This window comes from Rattus norvegicus, chromosome 2 (genome assembly GCF_021556685.1).
Source record: "Rattus norvegicus strain SHRSP/BbbUtx chromosome 2, alternate assembly SHRSP_T2T, whole genome shotgun sequence".
Classification (NCBI taxonomy): domain Eukaryota; kingdom Metazoa; phylum Chordata; class Mammalia; order Rodentia; family Muridae; genus Rattus; species Rattus norvegicus.
In genome coordinates this window covers 24,582,712-24,609,196 of record NC_141535.1, presented here as the reverse complement: position 1 = coordinate 24,609,196, position 26,485 = coordinate 24,582,712, and the positions used below count along the sequence as shown (strand labels likewise).

The following is a 26,485-nucleotide window of genomic DNA, read 5'->3' as shown; positions in this document are numbered from 1 at the left end:
GTTTCTTCTATCCTCAAAACTTGACCCAAACTTTTGAAGCTTTTTCCAGTTTGGCCTGTTCAGTTTCATGGAGTACACACGTGTGTGTGTGTGTCTGTGTGCGCGCGTGTGTGTGTGTGGTCTTATGTGTGTTTATCTTTGGCATCGGAGCTCAGCATGAGGCCTTGGTACACGGTCTAAAGTGAATGGAGTCCTGTGTGGGTAGAAACCATGTGAAGATGGAGAACGATGGAGAATGATGGTTGCTTTTGAACTCTTGCTTTGAAAACAGACCTTATAGACTTCTCACAGAGGTCAGTTAGTGTTTGCTAAAAACCTGTTCATTCAAGTGTCTGTAGAAATTGTACAGCTTGGTAACCAAACTCCTCAGGTCCAATGTCAAAGCTGCAGTTTAGAATATTTTAGGCCTGAAGTCTTAGACTGAACTGTTTTACAGCTCAGGTAATCTTATTTTATTTTATTTTTTGTGGTGCCAGGAACTTTAAATCATTATACAAATATTAGTGACATAAAAGCATAGTTGTCCTACTTACTGATCTACAGCAAACTTCAGTCATTTTAGTGTTAGCTAATTTTAATTCTCATCAAACATGCTAAATATACTTGACTCTCAGAGAACTACTTTAATTTCATTATGATCTATTTAGAAGTTATTCTTTAAAAATATGTAAATCATCTTACAAAAAGATTAATTTTATGCATTCAAATAGTTGAAGGAGGAAAAATGCAGACACATTTACTTTTCCACATGAGTTAATATAATTTCCTTCTAATTCCTTTCCTACTGTTCTGAGGACTAGAAGAATGCCTTCTTATCAAATACTGTCTAACGATGGCCGGCAGGATCAAGTGGACATACAAATGCAGTGTTCTTACTCCACAAACAGCCAGCCTACCCAAAGGATCTATTGTCACATCTCTGGAGATACTTGGCAAACTTTTACAGCTTTTCAAAAGATCATCCAAACTGTCAGGGTAGCTCACTAGGTAGCATCAGAACATGATTAAATGGGTTATCACATTTTCTTTCTCAAACATTTTATATATTCGTATTTTAATTGCTAAGTGATCAAATCTGAAGTTCTATGTTCAACATTTATATTGAAGAACAATATTAGAAACCCTCATTTAGTAACGTTAGAGTTCCAAAACAGAGAACACATACTCACCTTGGAAATACTGTCCATGTCTCCTGAGCCTGAGCAAAGTATGAGAAGATGACCATCGTTAGATAGACAGCGTGTACAGTGGAAACCGCTGAAGGGGCGGGAGCTACCACTGACAGCCCGGAGCCAGCCGCTGCTCCTATCCCTGGGTCCCAACAGCAGAGCAGGGGCAGGACTACAGACCCCTCGGAGATCCTTAGAGGGACCACCCACATGCCTGGCCTAGTTCAAACACTGTAGTGTTCATATAATATATACACATCTGTATCGTATAATAAAAATGATATTGTAAAGTTGATAAAATTTAAGACAGACATTTCTAGGAGTATCTGACAATACTGTAAACCACATTCTAAACCAAATATTAGAAAGCATTTCATTAATATTAGAGATAGCTCTCCATATACACAACAGAAACTAAACATACCTTAAAAGATGTGCCACATTTTAATTTTGATTCTTGAGAGACATAGGTAATAAAATTATACACCTAATAATTAATAATCCTAACTTTGTCACAATATCAGTTTTATTTTAAACTATTTTATTCTTAACAATTAATCTTATTGTAAAATGCTGTAACATTTTAATAGCAGCATAATTGACATGAAGGGCTAGCATGGCTTCCTTGTGAGTAAAAAGGTCATTGTTCCATACCCTATGCACAGTGCTCTACTGTTACATGATAATAATTATAATAGTGTTCACTGTAGAAAGTAACAGACTAGTTGTCAACCATTGTGGAAACTTTTGGATGTTTGAATCTAGTAATGATGTAGCCAAAGTTTCTAACTATGACCAAACACTCTCTTTTTCCACTAATTCTCCAAGTTGACAGATTGAGGGTAGCATTTTTGGTAATGCACTGAAAAATCAAATTCTATGATGGTGCTGTCCAACTGAGCATTGTGGGAAGATGGCTGTTTCTCTGTGACATTCATTATGGTAGCCAGTAAACTTAGGTGTGCCTGCTGTACACAGGTATGTGGCAGTGTGCCTGAGGATTTGAATGCTAAATTCTAACTTTAAATCAAATAATTATATGGCCTATTGGTACATATAATTGCCACCATAATCAGACCATTCATGTCAACAACAACAAAAAAATGAACCCAAACTTTGAAGTCTAGGAAAATTAAATATGGGCCATTAAAAGCACAAAAGCTTAACAATGTATTGTAAATAATTTCTGAAACGAGTTAATACAGACTTTCAGAGACATGGGGGCAGGTTGCTGATCTTGAGTATGGGGAAGGACAGCCCAGATGAGCAGAATTACATGAGCCTACTTGTGTAACAGGAATGAAAGCCCTCTGACAGCTCTGGCCCACTGTCAGCCTTCAGACTAGCTTATGACCACAAGCACATCGCTCTTATATCTGCTGCCCAGGAACACCGTGTGCTAAGAGGCCTAGTCGGTTTGTTTTACTTCTCTAGGTCTCGTCATTGCAGATATTTTGTTCACCTTACAGATACTTGGCTCCATACACTAACAATGCATCATACATGAAGCACACTGCTATCTGCTGGTACACGTGATCTTGGCTCTATCCTGAAGGCAGGTACAGATCATAACGGAATTATTAGTATTATCAAAGCTGGTTACTATTTTAAAATGAGGCAAACATTAAAATACACAACAAAACTAAGGAATTATCATAATAGCTAGTTTCCCTGATATTATCTTTACAGTTTGGAGATAAATCCCCTGTGGGAGGACAGAGAAGCCCTCTGCTCTAGGCAGCACTGTACATGCTGAGCAAAAGAACAGAACTCCTCTGGCCACAAGACACTTACGCCTTCACAGGTTGGTATTGATACTCATGGGGCACACTGCACAGAACAACTCTCTCTCACACTCCTGATTTTCAAGTGTTCCCCAGTTCTCATAACCCATACACTATGGGTTATACGTCCATTCTGATGATACAGAAGAGCTTTGCAGTCCATAATACCCATGGAATAAAATTAACACTTTATTCTGAGTTCATTCTATCTATCTAATGAAAAGGCCGAGCCTTACCTAAAGAGCCGTTCATGTGGTGGGACTCCATTCCTCCTAATCCACCCATGGGACCATCTGATCCAGGGCCCATTGGAAACTGCTTTTAAAATGAAGAAGGTAATTGTGACTACATGGAAAATGACTTTAACATTATTTATTAACATTGCAGAGATTGCCCTGGTTATCCCAAGGTTTGGAGACTCCACGATACACGTGTAGGCTGTGGTTTCTTTAACCGCCTTCCCCACCTCTCTCATCTCTGTTGTGGATGCTAAGGTTAATTTTTCTGTCCACTTTTTTTCTCTCAGGGGAAGAAATATGGAAAGCGTATACTGACGCGAAGATCAGCATTCCACCTCGAGAGACTTCCTCCTATTCTCCTGGTGCAGCTCTTGAGAAGCCTCAGGTGGTACCGGCTTATTACAAAGAACATTTTGGTTGAACCATGACGCCTGTATCAGGGCTTCCTTAGAAGGGAATACACCATTGTCTGAACGGGCACGGGGGCAATTCCATCCTGCAGGTTAAACATGTTTGCATACTTGGAGCTGACATTATGTACACCATGCCAGCTTAGAGCAGACACTCCGCAGCAGCTCTGGTCACACGTTTAAGGCATCGAGACTATTTCTTTTCAAGTAAAATCTTAGCAGTAAGCAGTTGTGAGCAGACATGCTGGGGTAGTAGGGTTGTGATGGGATGTTCCAGGTCAGCTCCCTTTCCTTTCCTGACTCCTCTGGAATGATTCCATGCCCCATCCTAAGGCAAGTGGTCTGTTATCACCTCAGGTGTGAAGGTAAGCCTACTGAAGTCAGCATTTCCTTTTAAATGTTCCCAAATTAAAACCATATTCCATTACATATGGGGTGCAGTACTGACTACAGGGTGGTAACTAGAGTAGGGATGGTTAGGAAGCATACTAGCCCTCAGCACCAGAGCACATTAACCAAGAAAGGTGGGGAGGGAGTAGGGGAAAGGAAAAGGAGGAGCTGGGAAAGAGGGAGGCAGAAAGACAGGCAGGCAGGCTGGGTGGCTTAGGGGGAAACTGTTCAGACAAGGCTGCCGCCAGTTCTGTGCAAACACAGAGTCTTCTGCTCCTGTGAGGAAGCAGAGTTTCTACCACACCTGAGAACCTCAGCTCAATCCCAGGATTCCCACAGTAGATGGAGAGGACAGGCGGTTACAAGTGGTTTCGGACAGCACGCGCACACACACACACACACACACACACACACACACACACACACACACACACACACACACACACGATATATCCCCACCACCAATGAGTGAGAAGATGTTCCTGTGTTCCTTAGTTCTTTTAGGGCGAGGCTGAGAAGTTAGACTGTGAGCCCAACAGCCTCGAATGTGCTATGTTCTACTCTTTTCTCTGCCTCTGTAACTGTAAAAGGAATTTAATATTTTAAAAGACTCTAAGACTAGACACATGTAAGTTTTAATTACCTTAACACAAAAATGTATTTGCTGACTTTTTTCAATTTTAGCTACCCTGTATAACCCATGACATTTGTATTTATTTGGATCATTACTATATGGTAGTACAAAAACATTTAAAACTTATATTTACATTAGGTCTGTTAGGCCCAGGAGGTACTGCATTCATTAAAGTATACATGTTGTCTCCCGAATTGGTTGAATCTGAAACAAAACATGACCTAATTAATATCTCTACTGAAGCCATCACAAAACAATAATCACAGGCAATCCTGGCATATACAGAAACTGACAGCTAGATACGCACCTGACAGTCACTACTAATGTTTGGAAACAAATACTTGGCAGTCATTTCTGACCCAGACTTTAGTGTTCTAAAGTCATAAATTACAAACATGATGAGATGTATAATTATTTCAGTAATTTAGGTCAACTGAATATTACTTTAAAAACAAGCAGTGCAATATTTTCTTTCATAAAACATGGATTAATTTTCACTCCATAAATGACAACATATATATACATCAGACAATTTTAAAACTTCATATTTAGTAGCTTCTGATTTCCAGAATTTTCTTAGCTTTCCTATAAAAAAGAACATTGAATTTTAAGATAAAATTGGTATAATATACTGACTTAATTTCAAAAGTGAGATTACAACAAGACAAGAAAAAGAAACTATCTTGCTTAAAGTCGAAGCCAGATTCCTCTACTATGTTTTCTCTCCCTTTAGAGATCCTCTCATTTTACAGCTTTGGCTGGCCTGGAACTCACTTGGTAGACCAGGCTAGCCCTGAGTTCACAGTAATCCTCCTATCTCAGTCTCCTGAGTACTAAGTTACAGACATGAATGATGACAGTTGAATTTCAAAAACTTTTTGATAACTTATTTTAGTCCTTTTATTAACTGCATATATTCTGTATAAATATATGCAAGCTTTTACACTATTCTAAAACTTAGACTTCATGCCGACTAGCAAATTCTAATTAAATGCCCACATATATTTTTGAAGTAAACCTAGAGTCAAAGTAAATTACTTTACATTGAAGAAGCATCGGTCATGAAGCACGGTTTTCCATTTTCTTAGTTATAGTTTACTTAGCTGTGGAACAGTAGCTCTGTTACTTGGAAGTACCTGGAAGCTGCATTCTGTACTGATCCGAGAGGGCAAACATATGCTTTCTCATAGGAGTGGCCTAGGTAGAGGTATCTACTGTTTCTGCCCCTCTGTGAAACCACTCATTAGACCTCAATGGCCTGTGACTTCAGTGTGTGCCACTTAGAGTGAGTGAGACATTATTCACTGATCACTTATTAACAGTGATCTATGAGTCTTGGGGCTAGATTTCATGTTTGAGACAGGGTCGCATGATGTTACCTGGCTGTCCTGGAACTCACCTTGTGGACCCAGATGGTCTCAAATTCATAAAGACCCACCTGTCTCTGCCTCCCAAGTGCCGGGATTAAAGGTGTGTGCTGGCACGCTCAGCTGGATTTGACTTGTAGAGTAGAACACTGCACAGTATTCTATGCAGTCCCTCGCACTGACCTTGGTTCTGAATACAAAGTGAGGTCCCAACCTACCTTGTGGCTCTAACTTGTTCATGTTGTTATTTATGAAACATTTCTGCTGTGTCAGTCAGGTCACTTATTCCTTCTTGCCTGCCACCAGCCTTGCCCGCCTTCATTTTTACTGCTGAACCTCTTCTCGTCTGCTGTCACCTACTAAACGTCTAGTCACTAGACACCAAGACTCATTCCAAATGCTATTTCTTTTCTCTCTTTAAAAATATATTTATATTTTTTTTATTGGGCATTTTTAATTTACATTTCAAATGTTATCCCCTTTCCTGGTCTCCCGTCCATAAGCCCCCATCTCATCCCTCCTCCCCCTTCTATGAGTGTGTTTCCCCTCCCCAACCACACCCCACTTCCTGCCCTGACATTCCCCTGCACTGGGGGTCCTTCCTTGGCAGGACCATGACTTCTCTTCCCATTGGTACCCAACAAGGCCATCCTCTGCTACATATGCAGCTGGAGCCATGGGTCTGTTCATGTGTACTCTTGGGTGGTGGTTTAGTCCCTGGGAGCTCTGGTTGGTTGGTATTGTTGTTCTTATGGGGTTACAAACCCCTTCAGCTGCTTCAATCCTTTCTCTAACTTCTCCAATGGGGACCCAGTTCTCAGTTCAGTGGTTGGCTGCAAGAATTCACCTCTGTATTTGTCAGGCTCTGGCAGAGCCTCTCATGTTCCTGTCACCATGTACCTCTTGGCATCAGCAATATTGTCTAATTTTGGTGACTCTGTGTGTGTGTGTGTGTGTGTGTGTGTGTGTGTGTGTGTGTGTGTGTGTGTGTGTATGTATGTATAGGCTGGATCCCCAGGTGGGGCAGTCTCTGAATGGCCATTCCTTCAGTCTCTGTTCCAAATTTTGTCTCCGTATCTCCTCCTATGAATATTTTTATTTCTTCTTTTAAGAAGGACCGAAGCAACTGCACTTTGGTCGTCCTTCTTCTTGAGCTTCATGTGATCTGTGGATTATATCTTGGGTAATTTGAGCTTTTGGGCTAATGTCCACTTACATATATATTTAAATGAGTGGTCTGTCTGCAAGAACACCTGCATGCCAGAAGAGGGCATCAGATTCCTCTATAGGTGGTCTTGCGTTACCATGTGCTTATGAAAACTGAACTCAGGACCTCTGGAAGAGCAGTCATTGTTCTTAACCACAGAGCCATCTCACTGGCCCCTCAGATGCTATTCTAATACTCGTTTCCCCTGAGGTTTCTGATTATACATGCTCTCCAACCAATGCAATGTGGCTTGCTTCATCAGCTAATGCTCTGTTAAGTCTTCCGTTCTGCCCACAACTGGCTATCAAGAGGTCATCAGAAGGAAAGGGACTATGTCTTACTTCCCTTGTGTGTCTCAAACAACAAATTAGCATTTAATCTGTCTAAAAAGTTCTATTATATTTTAGAAAAATTTTTGATTTCTTTTTAAATATATGAAAACTTAAAATGGATTTTATCTTTACTTTTGGTGAAAGAAAAAAATGAATTACAAATTTAAATATGCAAGAGATGAATTTATCACTAAGACTAATTAAAATATAATTTCATCCAAAAGATAGAAAATCATCAAGAGGAGTAAGGACAGTGTTCTAGGTAATGCCTGATTCTTACAATAAAGTGTACCTTGGGGCTGAGGACCAGCTCACTGTCAAAGGCTGAGTCTACGAAAGTACGCCCACGAGGCTGGCCAGGTGGAAAGGTCGTCAGGTTACTTATCGCCTGCTGGGAGCTGGGCCCTCGTCTATAGTGACATGAACACCAATCCCACGCCACCTTCTAAATTACACCTTAACTTCGCAAAGTGAGAATGACTGCAGGGGAGAAGATTAGTTCATATGACTTCCTCTTTGATGGAATCTGCTCCATTTTCAATGTAGACAGTTTAAAAATAGAGATGACGACATGTTTATAGATAGAGAGAAACCAGCAAAGTTAAGGTAACATTTTGTATTACCAAAGTTGGTTTTAAATAAAAATTATAAGATAGGAAATTATTTACTGGCATTATTACTAATAAAGGTTTTTAAACTTCTGTATATCTTAGAGTTAATTCTAAGTAATTAAGAACATTTGACTTTACAGTGAGCCATGCTAAAATTATTTTCAATTATAAATATTTCTCATCTATTTTATTACCAAGAAAGTGAAAGCCTTAACTTTATTTGGAATTTAATCATTTCACTAATGTTAGGATAAGAATGAAAATTAGTTTGTTTAGCGACTGAGAAGAGTAAATGAACATCCTCATATAAATATCCTGGATTATACCTTGAGTCATTTATAGTATTAGGGTTATAGAGTCAACTCTTAAGAGCCATCTAATAGCCTTTGATACATGTTCTATATAATTTGATAGATCTTTGACAATTTAAATTCCATTCATTAGTCTTTAAACTAATATTTTGTTTGAAATTCTCAAGAGGGGAAAAAAGAAATGCTAATGCTACTTGAAAGAATTGTGTTAAATTATTATGGCTTTGTTAACTAATAAACTCCTAGACATGTAGAGTAAACAGTACTGTAAACATATCCATGCTTAGTCAGATAACAGATATGTGAGTGGGGTCAGTTGATAACCTAACAGGTTAATGCCTTTTAAAGTTTTACTCCTGTAGACTTTTTTTCTGAGCGTGGTGGGGATATGAATTCTTTTCAGTTTTCAGGGACTTTTAGTAAGTTAATAACTGGGCAATTCATGTAAATCAAAACAGTGCTCATAGTAACTCCATTATTCATACAAGATGAAATCTCTAAATGCTTGACAGCACCAATGCTGTTTAAGAACTAGACTTCTTTCTACTTGCTCCCCCTACTCTTTTTGATCATGCTGAGAAAATGAAAATTCGTAAGTTTATTAAAAAAACAATTCCTGTACTCTGTGGTTTTATCCTAGGAGTCAAAAGTCCATGTAGCTAGTCTGAATTACATACCTGCTGGACTAGGCATGATGGGTGTTCCTGGTGGTCCTCCACCTCCTGGAGGACCCTAAATAACCACACAGAAGTTTAGTAAAAATAAAGCATTTCATTAAACAACATAAGGAAAAGGTTACAGTTCTCTCTATAGTCACCCAAATTCAAAAACAAAGCAACTATATTTCCTCTGTAGTTCATTTTCTTGATGCACAATCATCTCAATATTATGCAAAACATAATTTAGCTTAACTATGTTGAGACTGTCTTGACAAGTTTACAAAAACAATGAACCTGTGACACTGGCTTATTACTCATGACTTAATCCCATCACCTATAATGAGGTTAAGCAGAAATTACTTAACAGGCCTTTACAAAGCAACAAAATACGAATACTTCCTGTGTATTTTGCTATAATTTCCTTACACTCTGTGTCACTGGCACTTACTAAAACTGTAAAGACGTTCACAGAAGACTCCTAGGAGACCCCACTAGGTGTGACCGACTCACTAATGCTGTTTCTGTTCTCTGTCAGCCTGAGGAGCAACAGGACACAGCAGCTCCACTTCCGTGGGAAATGGGATGCACTCCTCGCCCTGACCAATGCTCCGGAGGCTGCAACCCCACAGCCAGCTGCACCAGGCAGGAGGCAGAGGTGCAGTTAATTCTGACAACTAAATGCATCATCTAGGCAGCGAGTCTTAGAGTTTTTTTTAGGAGCTCCATGCATAAAATTAGCTCTCCAGAGACTTAAATATTTACTTTTCTTTTGAGCGTATACATACAACCTAGCAGTTACTTCAAATAATGTATGCATTTCCCATTAAGTAAACAATAAAGTTTCTTTTAAAATAAATGTATATTCTTTAATAAGACTTTATCAGGCTTATTAAGTGACTTTAAGAAAGTTTTATCCTATTTTTTCCTTTTCTCTTCCTTCCCTTTTCTGTTGTTTCATACAGAACTCTGGCTTGACTAGCTTAGAAGAACGCTGAGTACTGAGAGCGCAGGCCGGAGCGGCCCTGCTTCTCTCTAGGGTAATGGATAGTCTTTCTGTAGCTGAACTGCTCACTGACTTGCATTCCCAAGTTCAGCACACTCACTGCACATAACCTCTGCAAATCACCCTCGGAACGGCTTCCTAGTTTACCATTTTATCTTCTGTTAATATTTTCTCTTAAGTTTTGTAAAATAAATTATCCCTTATGGTGTTCTTTGGTAACGAGGGACATAAGAGAGGCAATGGCCAAGGGTCGTTGTGACGTTAAAAGAGGTGGTCCAAAACCTGGTAATTTGGCTTCAGGTTTACACGAATTAATGAGAAAAGATAACATGTAATAGATGCTAGCAAGGAAATAGCTTTTTTAAATTTCTAGGAATAGAAAAAAAAACCTAAAAGGTCCTTCTAAATTATTTGTTTACTCTGCAGTCTAACCTGGTTTGTGGTTGGGATAAAGTGTTTTCATAGCCCGTATGTGTGGTGAGTGGGCCCGGGCAGGGGCGTGCACACTATTCTTGTGAAGAACTGCGAATTCAAGCATATCTTTGTATAGCTGGGAATAGCTCTCTTCATGATTGGATGGAGAGTACTGGAGTAGCTTCTAGAAACATATGCCAAAGTAAAACAGAGTACCGAAGGCAATTCCAGCCAGACTGGTAACTGTTTCCCTAATGAACATCAGCATATGTGCTGAGGCTGGCAGATGAAACGGCTCAAGATGCTCCCTCCCCGGTCGATACACAGGGCTCTGCTTAACATCTGGGCAACCATTTCACTACTCAGATAAACTGTTACACCAATTCTTATGAGCAAACAAACCCAAATGTACTTACTACGTAGTTCCCAGGAGACGCCGAGGAGTAGGGTATCTGGAACATGAGCAGGACACAGACACATATTTTGATTCATGTGACCACATGAGATTGAATTAAATGAATTGTCTTCTCTTTTATCAAGTTTAAACTGCATCACAAAGTATAGTAAAACACAAAGGAATTTATATCTGTGTAAGTGCCAAAAAAATCCAAGCAACTATAATATTATATTGAACTCACAAGAAAATGTAGATTTCAGCCTAGAGGAATTCAAAATGATAGTTTAAATTATATAGGCTTAGGTCAGTTGTATCCACTTGGTGACACTAAAGAGATATTCTATAAATAGAAAGATATATATTCTAATCCAGCTAAAGCCAGGGAATCGCAGATTAGTGTCCTGTGCAGGTAACACTTACTGCTGCTTTCCCGTGGTTCATGTGGTTCTCACACTCCTCGTTTAGTTAACATCAATGCAATACATTCAAAGGAATTGATGTCCAAAGACTGATAGATAGCTCATGAGGCTCAGGTCCAAACAAGAGGCTGTTTTCCGGGTATGAGAAAGTAGGCAGCATTAAGTATTTCCTTTCCAATAAGCCCACGAGTTCCTGGCATGATACAGCCCATATGCTTTATTCTGAGAGGAGACAATGATGTGTCTTCCTCAAATGAGGGAGTCAAGGCCAGAGTAAGCTCTTCTGAGTGGTGAAATGGATCCTGTACTCTGAATGGCTGGCCCTTCACCTGCTGTAACGGCATGCTAGTGTGAAATCATAAGTAAGGAAGTATAAAAACCACAATTTCCCCTTCAAAATACTTGATGATTTTGGAACTATTTGGCATTAGGCTGTCTGAAAGGGCTTTCTCCTTTTGGTGTTCTTGCCTTTTGTAGGCACAGACCACATGTCAGCAGGGCCTCTACTTGGCTGTCTGTAGGGTTGAGCTAACAGACCCAGGGCTACTGAAGGCCCAGTAAGCAGTCAGGGGGAGGGGTCACTTCCCCCAAACACCAAGGTGTCTCACAGCACTGAACTTGGACTTAACTTGGTCAATACATGACTTTGGTTTCTTGTGCCCTTTCAGTTCATGGCCTATCCAAACGCTTTCACTGCCTTGTTTTTAGAGACACATATTTGCCCCTTTGTGGTGCTGACATCCTATCAGTTCCTAGGATGAACCTCATCTCCCAGCATCTTCAGCACTGGTCAGTGTTTTCCTACTCTGATTTGTTTAACACCTTTCTTGCAAGCTTGCAAGACAGAACTAATTATCTTTATTGTTATCCCCAAAGTATTACATTCCTGAACTTTATAAGCCATCACCATTTCTCTTCTCTTTTTGAGCATTCAGAACCTTTTTACTGAGGTCTGAACAATCCCTTTGCCTGACATCTTTCTTGCTATTCATGCTTTACAACTTATCCTGCACTCATGTCAGAGTATTTCTCATTACACTCCTGGTTCTTACTTAATTATTTCTTTGTTTATAACTAAACTACCTCTGTGTTCTTCTGTAGCCTGCAGTTTATTCACCTTTTAAATCTCTTAGACCCATTCTTCTAATGCTAGGAAACTGGTTCCTATTTCTCTGACCCCCTGGTCATTGCCTTCTGCCTTACAACAGAGACTTCCTAGAGGAAGGCAAGGGACGAGGACGGTAAGATCACACGGCAGCTCACTGCAACACGCGCCTGCTGCACACTGGCATCTTCACATTTTCCACAGGTCCTGATGTGTGAGGGATGTGCACATAAACCTAGTCAACTTTTAGGACAGAGAAAAATTCTTGAGCTGTATTTACCCTCTTATTTGGTATAAATATTCCCATTTGTCAGACTTCAAGTTACCAAATGGTTTTAACACAAGCTTGTGAAATTTCTGAATGAAAAGCAAGTTCTGAACTTCCGACTTAGTTTCACTCTTGTGAGCTGGCTTCAGAGCTCTTACAGCATCCTGAGTGTGCCTAGCCCTCCTGCCATACACCACAAGCATCATTTTCAGGCTGGCATGCCACTGTTTACAGATTATAAATGACATCTACTGTCCTAGAGAGAAAAGGCAAACAATGCCCCTCTGTCGTCTCTAAGGACAGCCTCCCCAGACTCCCCATCCCCCAAGACCTCAGTGTTCCTCCAGGTAAGATAGAACCATTGTTTCTAAATACTTTAAAAACTTTATCTCATCTAGCTGATCCATTTATTTCCATCTTTGTTTAGACAAGGTCTTCCATTTTAGCGCATATATACACACACACACACACATATATATATATATATATATATATATATATATATATATACTATTTCTACATTATGTTCTTCAGTTTTCTGATTAATTCAGCATTTGGGCTCCTACTCTTGGCTCATAACTGAACCTGCACTTCTGAGAGTTGCCAGGAGGATCTAATAGCACAGCATGACGGACATACATTACACCAAAACAGAGAAATACCATGTTCCTGAGCTGGAAATCTGGGTACAGAGGAAGAAGGTACAGATGAGGAAAGATGGGGAGAACCGAAGGAAAGAGAGGGAACGAGAGGGAGCACAGCATGCTCAGGGTGGCTGTTACACTGCAGGACTCACATGCTGGGTAGTAACTGATAAGGCCACATGATTGACCAGGAATGAATGCATGCTCTAGGAAATAAGAGGTTCATACTGTTATATGCATGCTTTAGTGATGTGACTCTATGAGAGCCAGGCAAAGGGAGCCAAGCGGACACTGTGCCATCTCAGCCGAGACACAGCAAAGGGAGTGGAGGGTAATGCCAACCACAATGAGCAGGGCTGGAGAACTGAGAGTCGCTTCACATTCAATGACAAACGTGTCATAATTCCAGTTCCAGAGAGTCCTCTGGGCACTTCTGAACTTCATGGGCTGCTATACACATGTGATGCTCTTACATCCACTCAGGCAAGCATGTGTGTGCACGTGTACGTGTGCACACACAATGCTGTATGTTATTTATTTTGTTATATAAATGTAAGTATTACATAAATATATATAAAATATTTTAAAACATGTTATAATAAGATCACAGAGCTAGTGGGTCAGAATCATTTAACTCCACAAGCTGATAAGAAAATCAAAGGTCACATATGTTGCATGATTAAGCTAGAAAGGAATTCTGCACCGTAATATTCATGATTGCGGTGGTATGAATAGGGTTAAAGATGCAACTTCTGCTTTTAGAATGACTGGTGTAATTCCAGTTACACCTTTCTCCCGTAGGAAAGTATTCAATTACCTTCCAAGCACTGGTGGTGGGGGACAACAGCACGTATTATGCCAGTGGAAAGTAGGAGCCAGGTTTTAGTGCCCTTTTTTTGAATTATACAAATTTGTACTGTATTTTCCTTACAGTTGATCACTTCTTTTCCTTAAAGGATTTACTCCTTTTTTTCTCCTGTCAAATCAGTAAACTGGTCAATATAATGCCATGCAAAAGATCTGGTGCTGTGACAATTCCTTGTTCTAATAACAACCCCTTTCATATTTTCTAGTTAAGTGTACTTCTTTATTTTGACTTGACTAGGGTTGTGTGGGTCCAGGAGTAGGCACACGACCTAGGTCAGTTCATATTTAGACATCTGTCTGCTTCATGAAGTAGGGCACGTGACTCTAGCTCAGTTAATGGTTCCTTCCAATTCCTTTCTGTAACAGGTAAGGGCAGTTTTTTGAGTCCACTAAAGCTGCAAACCTATCAACCTGGGCTGACACACAGCCTTCATTCTATCTAAAACAACAAGGGTGACAAAAAAGAACACAGTTTTTGAACTCATGGAACCTGAGTCAGATTTAAATCAGGAGTTTTAGAAATCTTAAGGACTGGGAGGGGGTTGGAGGAGTAATGAAAACGGTGGGATGGAGATTTGAAGGGTGGATAGATAATGATGACCAAACACGTGTGAGAAGAGATCACTATGAATTTGGATAATTTATATGAGTGAATAACCACCATGAAACATAAACTGGGAATTTCCATAATGAACATAATTGCTGGGTGAAAAAGCTAACATCCTAATTTGTAAGCTATTCTAAGATACACACCCTTCAATAGTGGATCCCAGCCAATCTACCCCCTGAACTGGGGGCCTCCGCTACCTACATTTTGTCCTCCATCATCAATCCTGTCCAAAAGACCTATCTTTTCTCCTACTTCCCCTCTTCTCCTCTTGGACCCAGAAGCCCCACCTACTCGCTCAGTGACTGGCTCCTTGAAATCCTTTGAAGTTCTGAATTAGTCCTAAATGTGAGCTGTGCTTCAGACTCACTTAGCGTTCAGGCACCTGCCGGGAACAGACGTACCTGTGCGTAGCCAGTAAGGTGCATCCCTTCTCTGTCAGCGCCAGGGACTGCCTGGCTGTCACTCACCCTTAGCTCAGGTATCCGTGTACTGTGCACTGTACAATACACTACCCAGCAGGCTTGTGTCACACACTGAAATGCTTATGATTTCAAAGATGAAGAAAACCTGCTCCAGGATCATAAAACTAAAATAATTTTAAAGCCCAATAGTCTAATTTCCAACCTGTAATCTCATGGAGAGAAAAAAAATGAATTAAACCACTGTCATGAAAACATGAGCCAAACTCCCAGGATGTCAGACACACATGTGCAGTAATGGCACCTTAGCTGACAGGCACAGGTGCTACATGGATGTGTGCCTCTGGGTGCGAGGACCACAGTGCACAGATAGTAACTCCCTGAGACTCCTCTTCACTGGCAGCCCAGTGACCGTATAGGTGTTAGAAAAAAACCCAAGCCTGTTACATGGACTGCTACACAAACTACTGCAGTACACTCAGGATTCCTACCTTTACTTCTGAAAATCTCAAGTTATGTGGCATAAAACACGTTCATGTATGAAATTAAAAAACACATAATTTCAAAAATAAGATACACTTTTTTTCTAGAAGAATATAAACAAAACTGTTTTTTGAGCAACTACTTTAAATGGGTAACACAGCAGACCAGGTAGCTCTCAAGAGCAGTAAGCTTTTCCCTGCTAACCGTTACAAAGTGCAAAGTATGTATACTCACTGAATTGGCATTTGTTGGGTTTGGCCACGGTCTACCACCACCTGGACCCCTACAAAATGATATGACAGATTAATTCAACCCGAGCCTCAGTGGCTGCACAGCAGACAGCACTGTTTGTCACGTAGTTACCATGCACCATCACAGTCAAGCTCAAGAATCACTTAGTCATCTTAATGACCTTCCCTTGAATGCAAGAAAATTATCCCATAAAACAGCGTCATGTGTAGTTAACTATTGTACATTTTTATAAATGAAAATGGAAGCCACCTATGCTAGTCTATATATATATGCTACTAAATAACTTTTAGTAGTTTTAGAGTAAAAGGGATCAAATACAGATAACATAACTGAAGACCTGAGTGTGAGCCCCTGAGTACCATTCAGATGAAAGCACTTGTAAAGTGTCTACATAAACGACTCTTAGATTACAAGTAAGCACTGTGCAAACCAGCCTGCTTCCATGAGGTCACCGTTAGTGCTAACGGGGACCTAGTCCTGGGAAGCACTGAGTCCAGCATTCGCCTCACTGTCATGTATGACTCTACCCAGTTACTAAGCCATTGGTACCATCATCTGCCAGAAAAGGATGGCACACTTAAAGGACATGCTCTATATTATCGCTCTATAAATTTGTTATTAGAATATATAATGATGTGATACATAATATATACATTTAGATTACAGCTTTCTCGATGTTTCATAATTTTAGTTAAAGATAGAGAGAGGAAGTCTTAAAATGGAGATAGTCTATATCAATATATTGCTTCATTTTAGAATTCAGAAGAATGTTTTCTATTTTAAACATTATAAACAAAATTAATGCCCAGTTAATTAAATCAAATTCATATACCTGGGCTGTCGTGTTAAGTGCATTTGAATAAATATTGTTTTATGAAAAGTAGACTATTTTCAACTTCCCTTCTTCTATTAGGTTATTGAAAATTCCCTTTCTAGTCACTAATCACTAAGGCCGTGGAATATTCCATTTTTAAAACGTCCTTTGAATGGCCTTTTCCTTCAGCGTCCTCTGAGGGGCTCTGCCAGCACCTGACTGAGACAGATGCAGATACTTAGAGCGAGCCACTGGGCTGAGCCTGGGGAGCACGATGGGAGAGTTAGGGAAGGACGGAAGGAAGAACAACGCTATCAATTAACCAGACCCTCAGAGCTCCCGGGACCAAATCATCAACCAAAGAGTACACATGGGCCAGCCCATGGCTCCAGCTACATAAATAGCAGAGGACTGACTGCCTCATCTGGCATCAGTGGGAGGGGAGACACTTGGTCCTGTGGAGACTTGATGCCCCCAGAGAAGGGGCATGCTACAGTGGTGAGGTGGGAGTGGGTGGGTGGGTAGGGAAGCAAAGTGGGGGGGATAGGGGGGGTTCTGGAGGGGGGACCAAGAAGGGGGATAACATTTGAAATGTAAACAAATAAGATGAATAATAAAAAGTCCCTTGAATCTAGTAATCTTAAGTCTAAAGTAATAAACATTAAATAAAAACACTGTCCAAGTTCCCTACTATATTAGTAGCGTTTGCTTGGAATCCTTACAACTACTTTAGTTTGAGCTTGGTACTCCCTAGGGGTGTAACAGAGGGAAGCGTTTTAGATCCCTCCTCAGGCTCTGTTCCAAAGGCTTCAAGTGGAGTCTCTCCTGAGGTGACAGGCTTATAATGGGTTACCAAACACTTCTGAAAGATGGTTTACATACAGGATTCCATGGCCCGACAGACACAGAATGAGGGGAACAGGATGTCTGCTGATCAATCAAACATTTGAGTAGGACAATACAGCCACACAGTTTGTCTGACGTGTCATATAATGTAATCAAGAAACTGAGAAATAGTTGTCTTGAAATGTTCTAGAAAATGCTCAGATCATAGCAAAGTTTAGTACTGCGACGGTAGTGATGTCTTAACTTTGAATGTGATTAGCCTACAACATGGTCCAACAGGTAAAGGTGCTGAGCCCGCCCCCTGCTCTAGCTCCGTTCCCTAGGCCCCACCTCTGAGCCCCATACACACGCTGGAGCATGTGCATCAAAGTCAATGTATCTTTTAAAAAAAGAACTTATGAATAAGATATATAAAATGTTTAATGTAAAATATGTCTAACAGGGCTGGAGAGATGGCCCAGCGGTTAAGAGCACTGACTGCTCTTCCAGACGTCCTGAGTTCAAATCCCAGCAACCACATGGTGGCTCACGACCATCTGATCAGATGCCCTCTTCTGGTGTCTGAGGATATAGCAACAATGTATTCATACACACACACACACACACAAATAAATCTTTTTTAAAAATCTAAAAAAAACTGTCTTAAAAAAGAATATCCGTGTTAAAATATGCCTAATATTAAATAAGAAGCTAAATTAAAAGTCAGAATTTTAATTTAATTAAATAAAACAAATTCTTTCAATTTTTTTTCTTTTTTCTTTTTTTTTTTTTTTTTTTTTTTTTGCCAGGTGCAATGGTATATGACCATCCAAGACTTCCAGCACTTGGAAGGCAGAGGCAGGTGGATCTCTGTAAGTTTGGGGCCAGCCTGGTCTACAAAGTGAGTTCCAGGATAGCCAGGGTTACACAGAGAAATCCTTTCTCAAAATAAATAAATAAATAAATAAATTCAATAACATCAGTTAAATGTTATATTTATTATAAAGAGAATCATTTCAATTGCTTATATTAATCTAGTTCTAGAATACTGCATTTCATATTAAATTTCATTTTAATATTGTAGGAAATTATATTTGAACTCATTTAAACACACTAAAAGATCCTACAGGTATTTCAAACCAGTGGTTTTAGAGAACAACTGAGCAAGCAAGTAATCTCCACTCGCTCTGAGGCTGAGGTAGTGTTTCACAAACGTTATTTTGAATGAAAGTTAGGCAGATGAGCCCTGTTTAAAGGCAAAGAGGAAAAGGGAACGGAAAAGATGATCGTATTTTTGGTAAGCATCTATCTGGATGGACCCTAGGAATCATGATTACCAAGAAGATGAATCTCCTATGAAAATCTCTCTCCTAAATAACCGTTTGGGTCCTTGCAGAGCCATGTTCTGTGAACAGCAGGGTGGCGAGGCTAAGGCACAATGCTCCAGGCAAGGAGCAGGTCTGGCGCTTGTGGAAGCCTGCCGACTACTCACTTCACGAGCACTCTGCCACCGGCACGTCCTCTCAGGGTGATCTGTAACGTATTTGAGAATATTCGCATTTGGGCCACAGTTTGTAAATTTCACTTTAAGGCACTCCATGTTGGGTGTTCACTTGTAAATGTGTTATAGGGTGTCTACTCTGCATGCCACTGAGCTGTGCGGTTTGTCCTGAGTCCCACCACTGCAAGCTTCTTCCAGATGACCAATTTTCAGTTTATGAACTTTCGTTAATGAAGTTATTTTTGTTGGGGATGTTTTAGTTATGAAAGTTGTGGTGGCAGGCGAGAACACAGTATTCCACCCGTTGGTGCCCAGGCTGGCCTTTCCACTGCGTTCCGCTGTCATGGTAAACAAGCAGTGGCAAGTAGAGAACACCACGCTTTATCTTCCAATTTTAAGTGTCCAACAGGGTTTTCTTTCTTGTTTTCCTTTTAAAATGGCATAAAGAAAGCCTTAGATTCTATTTGAAAATTTGGGGGTGGGGTGACATGATTAAAGATTGTTAAGTAATGATGTGAATTTTAATTCAATTTATAAATATAATGAAGGTACTGTGTATATCTCTGTTTTAGTCCACCCTTGATTTTCTGGGGGTAACGGCAATGCAATTGCCCTTTCTGATTAGAACTTCATTAATTACAGTTTCCATGCTAGAGAAAAATATTTATTATGCCTAAATATATATATATGTATTTTTTCATTGTCTCTGACAGAATCCTAGTTTACTAAAATTGAAAAAAAAAAAAACAGAAACTCTAAAATAGAAGGGAATAGTAACAAAAACTGGGAATAAGCTTGTATAATTACATTCTCTTTAAGAGCTATAAAACATTCTATAAGAGGAATTATCAAGACTACTACTTAAGAAGTCCAAATAGCAACCCCCCCCAAAATCCTACTATGAGCTTCAGCCATATTTTTAGTTTTTACAGTACATGGAATTAAAGAATATTCACATGTGAATACATCAGCGCATATATGGGAAGAAACTAGATAATTTTTGGTACTTATTTGAGCCTCTCAATTCATATGAAAATAAAGTTTTCGAGTTGATTAAAGAGCTTACTTAAAGCCAAGTACGATACCAAACTGTATTAGATATGTTCTTATCAGCTGTTACAACCTGGTTGATCATAACATTCAAATTTTATAAAATATATTGACTTTTAACTTGAGAATCTAACTTATGTTGCATATATTTTCTGTCCTACTGGTAAGAGCTCCAGCTTTGACATGAGCACAAAATATCATTCAATCCTACTGTAGCAACCATAATAAAAGGGCGAGCCTTTGAGGAGTTCAACAAGAGCCAGTTCATGTCTATCCATTTTTATTACAAAAGTAAAAGGATGTTGTAGGAAAATTTGACCTACTTTTCTTCCTGTTCTGTTAGTTTTGAGTCTGCCTGGTATCTACTTATTAACCTATTTTCAGTTTTAGTAAAAATTGCATCCTATGAAAATGGTTTCAGAAGCTTAAAAAAACCCTGCATACATCAAAAGAGCTTATTTCACAGTGTGTCTTCATGCCACTAGATGATAGCAGGGTTGTTTCATTTAATATGTAAGGAGCTAAAAGCAGGCAGATGGGAAGTGAGGTTGGGAAGAACCTCACAGGCCTGCATGGAGCGCACTAGTCACTTCTGATGTGTCTCCTGAGGCTACATCACCTCGGCGGGCTCTGGTCCTCTGGTGAATTCATAAAACCATTAACACGATCTACTGTATACAGACAGGCTTTGAGGGAAGGTTGGAGAATGCAAAAGAAATAAAAATTCCTTAGCAAATTGCACTGCAACAGAAACAAACTACTCTTTTGTGACTGGAAAACAAACATGTGCAGTTTGATCCTTACCCAGGTACACATTGGGTTTTCAAAGAGAATCAGCCCCGTGCTGTGTTCTTTAACACAGAAAATTCTTTTGTGCTGAAAGTGGCCCCATGACACAAACACAGACATATTTTGGGGAGACCTCTTAACTGCACTGTCGGCTAGCACAGAGAACTTATCAAGTATCATCTTCTGTAGAGTCAGTACATAGTTCAGGTGTCTGCATCCCTTCTTAGTGTTTATATAAATCTTTATGAATCAATACATAATTATTAAAAAGCAACAGGCTGAATGTTGTGGATTATGGTACCTAAAAAACAAAAACAACTGAAAGTTGCATTGGAAGAGAAACCTGATAGGAAGGCATGAAGATGAAGCGAGACCGCACTCCCGTGTAGGTCACTTCATACAGTAAAGACACTGTGCACTGAAGCTGCTAACAGCTCACGTAACTTCAGAAGACAGAACAGTCACCAGACAGAGTAATAAGCATTGCTTACATGTTCATTCCAGGCATTCCGGGGCCACCTAAAGCATTCAGTGGGGGTCTCATTGCACCTCCATAGTTCTGTAATGATAACCAAGGGTCAGACTACCACAAAACAAAAAAACAAAACCAAAGAGGAGGGGGGAAAGAAAGGAGAGCAGGTTAATGATTTCCCTACGCAAGTGCGGACTGGATAAGGCCTGTGTATCATTCTCTGAAGGGTCCACTCTTGTATTTTTGTTTCTATTTTAACACAACTACTTTGGTCAATGCCATTTAAAAGTTCTATGAATACAGAAAATCATTGGATCATGTTGAATGATCAAGGTATGATCAAATTATAACATTTAGCATATTTTATTAATATCTAATATCTGTAAATTAGTTACTTTTTCAAATAAATATCTCATAAATCCAAAATTCTGTTTTTAGATAAATTATTAATCCAACGGGTTTGAAACTATTAGATTAGAACAGTTTCATGAAGTCTGAAAAGAAATACAACAGGTAAACCCAACCCAAGAATGCTGACCATAAATAAGCTTCTATTCAAAGTAAGATATCCACCATGGAAACGCACTCTTTGCAAACGCCAACTATCTGAAAACTGAAGCATATGGGAAATACTCACGCATGGCTTATGTGACCCCATAACTCTCATCAGAACCTACTGTGTGCACTAAAGGAGAAGAAAGGCAGCTCAAAGGCTTTTATCTGCACAGCGTATTTCATGTTAGTTGACAATAGTTGTCAAATGTGACTTTTCCGGTTACCATATTAATACATTTGACACAGTTAGTGACTTTCACATTTGGTTTCCTGATGCTAATCTTCTTTTCACTGTTCTGTTCCAGCTACATTGCTGGCTTCTTCAGTTTTGACCAGTTTTAACGTTGCTTTTCTTCAAGTTTTAGCTACAGTATTATTTTCAATAAATGTGCATTCATGTAACCTTATCTCTTACGGTCTGTTCAAACACTGCTATTCCTTAGGATCCCAAACCTCCTCTATCATGTCTCATTGAGTTCCTAGATTATATTCGGGTTGACAGTGCTGCTTCTGCCTGGCTGCTGTCCATGCTGGGCACACACAGGAGAACACACTGTCATGTGCTGTGGCTGAAGTTCTTTATGTTTACTCTTTCACAGTCCCTTAGCATCACCTACTACATAACAGCTCATGCTAGAAGTTTCCAGACATTCTATCATGGCTTTCCTTTTTAAAAACGCCCTATTGGTCATGTGCAGAGTCTGCTGACTGCTGTACTGAATGCCCGGGATGCTGTTCTGCCTCCCAGTGGGAAGGCTACTGTGTTACCTTAACTGGGCTTTTCTCCATGGTTGATTCTGTATACTTCTGCAGATATGTTCTCTAAATCACAGTATGACCCAAGTCACTTAAAAGTTAAATGACCCAGATTACTTTTCAAATAAGCCCAAACTCCTCAACGTGTCCCCATAAGGTCTTCACAGCCCAGCCCAGCCTACCCTTTCTGCTTTTATTTCCTACATTTTTAACATTTCCCAGTTCTATCCCGAGCCTCCTGGACTTTCCAAAGTAAAGATGCTACACTTTCATAGCCATGTTAACTCATCCTACAGGGACATTTGGAGGTGGTGGTAAGAGGACAAGGAAGTGAGTCAATGAGAAAGTCCCTCAACTCTAGGTAGAATGGCATTCTGGACAATGATGTCACTCAGTCTCCCGCCTGGTGCCCCTCCTGTTATTATTTGCGTTCTAGATCAGGAGATACGCTTTACACTCAGGTGTGTAAGCAGGAGGGACTCACTCTAACCACACCGTCTGCGGTTAAACAAGCAGCTAATAAGGACCGAGCGTCACATGCCTGAGGTGAAATGGGGCATGGACACCTCACAGCAAGTCTGCACTTTTCTCTTCATCTGTGAGTTTTAGGAAATCGAACATTCCACAGACATTCCTTGGAGCTTGTATCTCTACTGCTATAGCTTCACGGCCTCTCCAACACTCTGCCTTTGGGACACAGGGTCTTCCTACATAGTCCAGTTGGCCTTGGGTTTGAGATTGTCCTGCTTCAGCCTCTGGAGTTCAGGAAATACAGGTGTATGCCATAGGAGCAACTCTTTTATATGAGCCACCGATTCTCTTGACCTATTTCCTTACCTGCAATACTATTAATTTCCATGTAGATTTTTGTTAGAATAAATGAGATATAAATTACCAGAGTGTTTGATGAATTAAAACATAAAACATGGCACTTGCTACTTAAAAACTGTAGCTGTTAGTTTTATTCATGGATGCTAATAAAATGTAACCGAACCCCTCATGCCCCAGGTTTCAACTCTAAAGCCTCACTTCTCTGCTCATATGATTACTCCTTGAATAATTACATCAGGGGACACACTTCGTTTTCTAGGCTTTTAGTAATGCAGCTATATTTCGCGCTCAGTAGTATGCATCTTCAGACTGAAATCCTATTTCATTAACCTTGTTATACTCAACAGTCAAGTCAAATGTCTGATACACAGTAGGCCTTCAATAAATGATGAGCTAATTAATCTGAATTGTCATAGGAAGCAAGCGGTTATCTACTATAATACATGGTTTAGAGATATAAAATATTTTCACTTTGTGAACAATATTCTAAATCACAAAGTAACCAAGAAGAAAAAGAGAGTAACCTTTCCGAGTGGTGTGGTCTCACCAGGACAGAAAGGGATGAGCTCTTTCACCTAAAGCTCATGACACTAGCACGATTCCACTTGGGCTAATCTCTCCTCTGATGCAATGTTCCTCACAAAATGGCATTCAGACTGTCTGCTTGGAGACTTTGACATGTCTTTCCTTGACTGGACAACTTAATTATGAGGAAGTTTTATCCTGTAGTAAGCAGAATTCCACATTTTAGGTTGTATTTAGATGTATGGAATCTGTTGACATTTATCTACCCCAACTATCTGATTTTTAAATGTCCCTTGTATGTAGCTTACTTACACTTCAAAACTGAAATAGCTGTGTAATTTAAGTGGCTTTTCCCATTAATCCCATGGAACTTGTTGATATTAAGGACATAGGTTAGCTACATAACTCAGAGAAATAAAGGAGAAAGTTATTTTGAATATAGTATCAGAAGATATTTTTCTGATGAAATAAATAATTTTGCCTTTCTGTTGGAAGCATATTTAAAATCACTTTCTGCTGTCCGTAGATGGAAACAGATTATAAATATGCCTTGGCTTGGGGTAGGCATTTCTGTCTTCAGCCACAGATACACATTGACCACACAGTCACTCTGTCTGTGCGCACCAGAGGACTTAAGATTCATTACGCTAAATATATTTCTCTGTTTCACACTTACGTTGTTCCCAGAAATGACTATCTCACTTCATTACACATACCTTAAGGTCAAAAACCACAGAAGTGGCATTTATAGAAAAGTTATGGGGACCAATCAGTAGCACAAGACTTTATCCTAGCACTCTAGGGAAAGGCAGAGTTCGAAGTCAGTCTGGTCTACAGAATTAGTTCCAGGTCAGTCAGAGTACATAGTGGAGACCCTGACTCAGACAAAATGTGTGTGTGCGTGCATGTGTGCATGCGTGCATGCGCGTGTGCGTGTGCATGTGTGTGTGTGTGAGAGAGACTGTCTGTCTGTCTGTCTGTGCATAAGGCTACAAATACCACTCCAGAGCCTATTCCAGAAATGGGGCAGTTTACAGGTGGCAGCTACATAGTAAAATGTCTGTTTTAGGAATACTTTCCATTATCTTTCAGTTTACCTTTTTTGATGTGTGCATTTTACCTGGCAGGTTTGATACGCAGTGACTGTTAGGAGACTCCTGCCACTCTAAATGATCTTACATCGACTTTCTCTCCTTCCTGTCATGAGCACTTGCTTTTGTTTAATGCGTGGTATTTATAATTAATTTTCTGTAATCCCTTTTTGTATGGTGTAACCTTTTAGGTTATTGTTAGTATTTATGGTTTCTGAAGTAAATTTTACCAAGGTGCTTTATTTCCTCCATGTTAATAGAAATAGATAAAAAGATACTGCTAATACAAATAGAAAAAATAAACTATCTGATTTTGCAAAGGAAGTATTCATGTTTTCTTTTAGTGTGCCTTTTCTTTTGGAATTTTACATAAGATCTATGTGTCCAATGCCATCAGCCCCAAGGTCTGTCAGCACTTCAGTGCATATGCTAAAACCCAGCAAACACATCTGTCTCATCAGGAGGCGGCACCCCAGCCTCCTTCCAGGTTGATGGTCCTTACCTGTGGTCCTAAGGGCACCATTCCTCTTGGGGGAGTCATTCTCTGCATCGGTCCGCCCATATTTGGATGTCCTGAAGGAAGTAGGAAGTGATTAGCCACAGAGCAGCTATGAGCCGTAGGCTGGAGGCTGGACCATGGCGGACCTGAGCACTGCCACCAGCTCGGGCTTTTGTAATCATCATTTCCAGCTCTGGCTATCAGCTACTCTTTATGGTTCTTAGCTAAAGTTTTCTTCCTTTTCCTTAGTGAGTTACTTCTGCTACAGCCTTTGCTCCTGTTTCTTTAGACAATTATGTCCTGGAATACAGCCTTAGCTATCCATGGCACCTACATATTGCCCAGGCAGGAGCGGGCTACTGGGGCTGCTGAACGAATGAAGTCACTTGTTACTCTGTGTGCCTCCCTTTACGTCTACGGAGTCCTCATCTGAAAAAGGAAAGGGCTGGTGACTGTAATCACTTAACTTCCTACTTGTCCAAGGCGTCACAGGCTTTAGACACTTTATACTCTGCCTCTCATGTCAGCACCTCTGCTCTGTCATTGTCCATAAGCTAGAGTAAGCTAGAAGTACAAACCATTTAGTCATGTTGCTATGAAAATACAGCTGATGAAATCATGGAATATTTATATCGATCAAGTTCTTAATGAGTTTCCTCACTAGTCCAGCAAATCAGTTTCACTTTTACTTTAATTACCTTGTTGTCGTGTTGGGTCCATTCCACTGGGGAGTAATGGCTGACTTCCTGGGACACCTCCAAGTGCCTAGCAATTTAGAAAAAC

The 26,485-nt window shown here is 40.0% G+C and overlaps 1 protein-coding gene across 53 annotated transcripts in view; it reads right to left on the bottom strand.

The window, feature by feature from the left end:
- Positions 1–26,485, bottom strand: part of Ssbp2 (single-stranded DNA binding protein 2) — a 282,626-nt gene that overhangs the window by 16,521 nt on the left and 239,620 nt on the right. For 24 of the 53 annotated variants that reach the window (XM_087625643.1, XM_087625627.1, XM_087625660.1 and 21 more), the window contains 9 exon segments: positions 26,401–26,467; positions 25,706–25,776; positions 21,465–21,532; positions 15,977–16,025; positions 10,947–10,982; positions 9,132–9,186; positions 4,760–4,830; positions 3,190–3,268; positions 1,170–1,198 (listed from right to left, as the gene is read on the bottom strand). In XM_087625643.1, the coding sequence (XP_087481769.1) occupies positions 1,170–1,198; positions 3,190–3,268; positions 4,760–4,830; positions 9,132–9,186; positions 10,947–10,982; positions 15,977–16,025; positions 21,465–21,532; positions 25,706–25,776; positions 26,401–26,467 (525 nt within the window). 53 annotated transcript variants of the gene reach the window in all.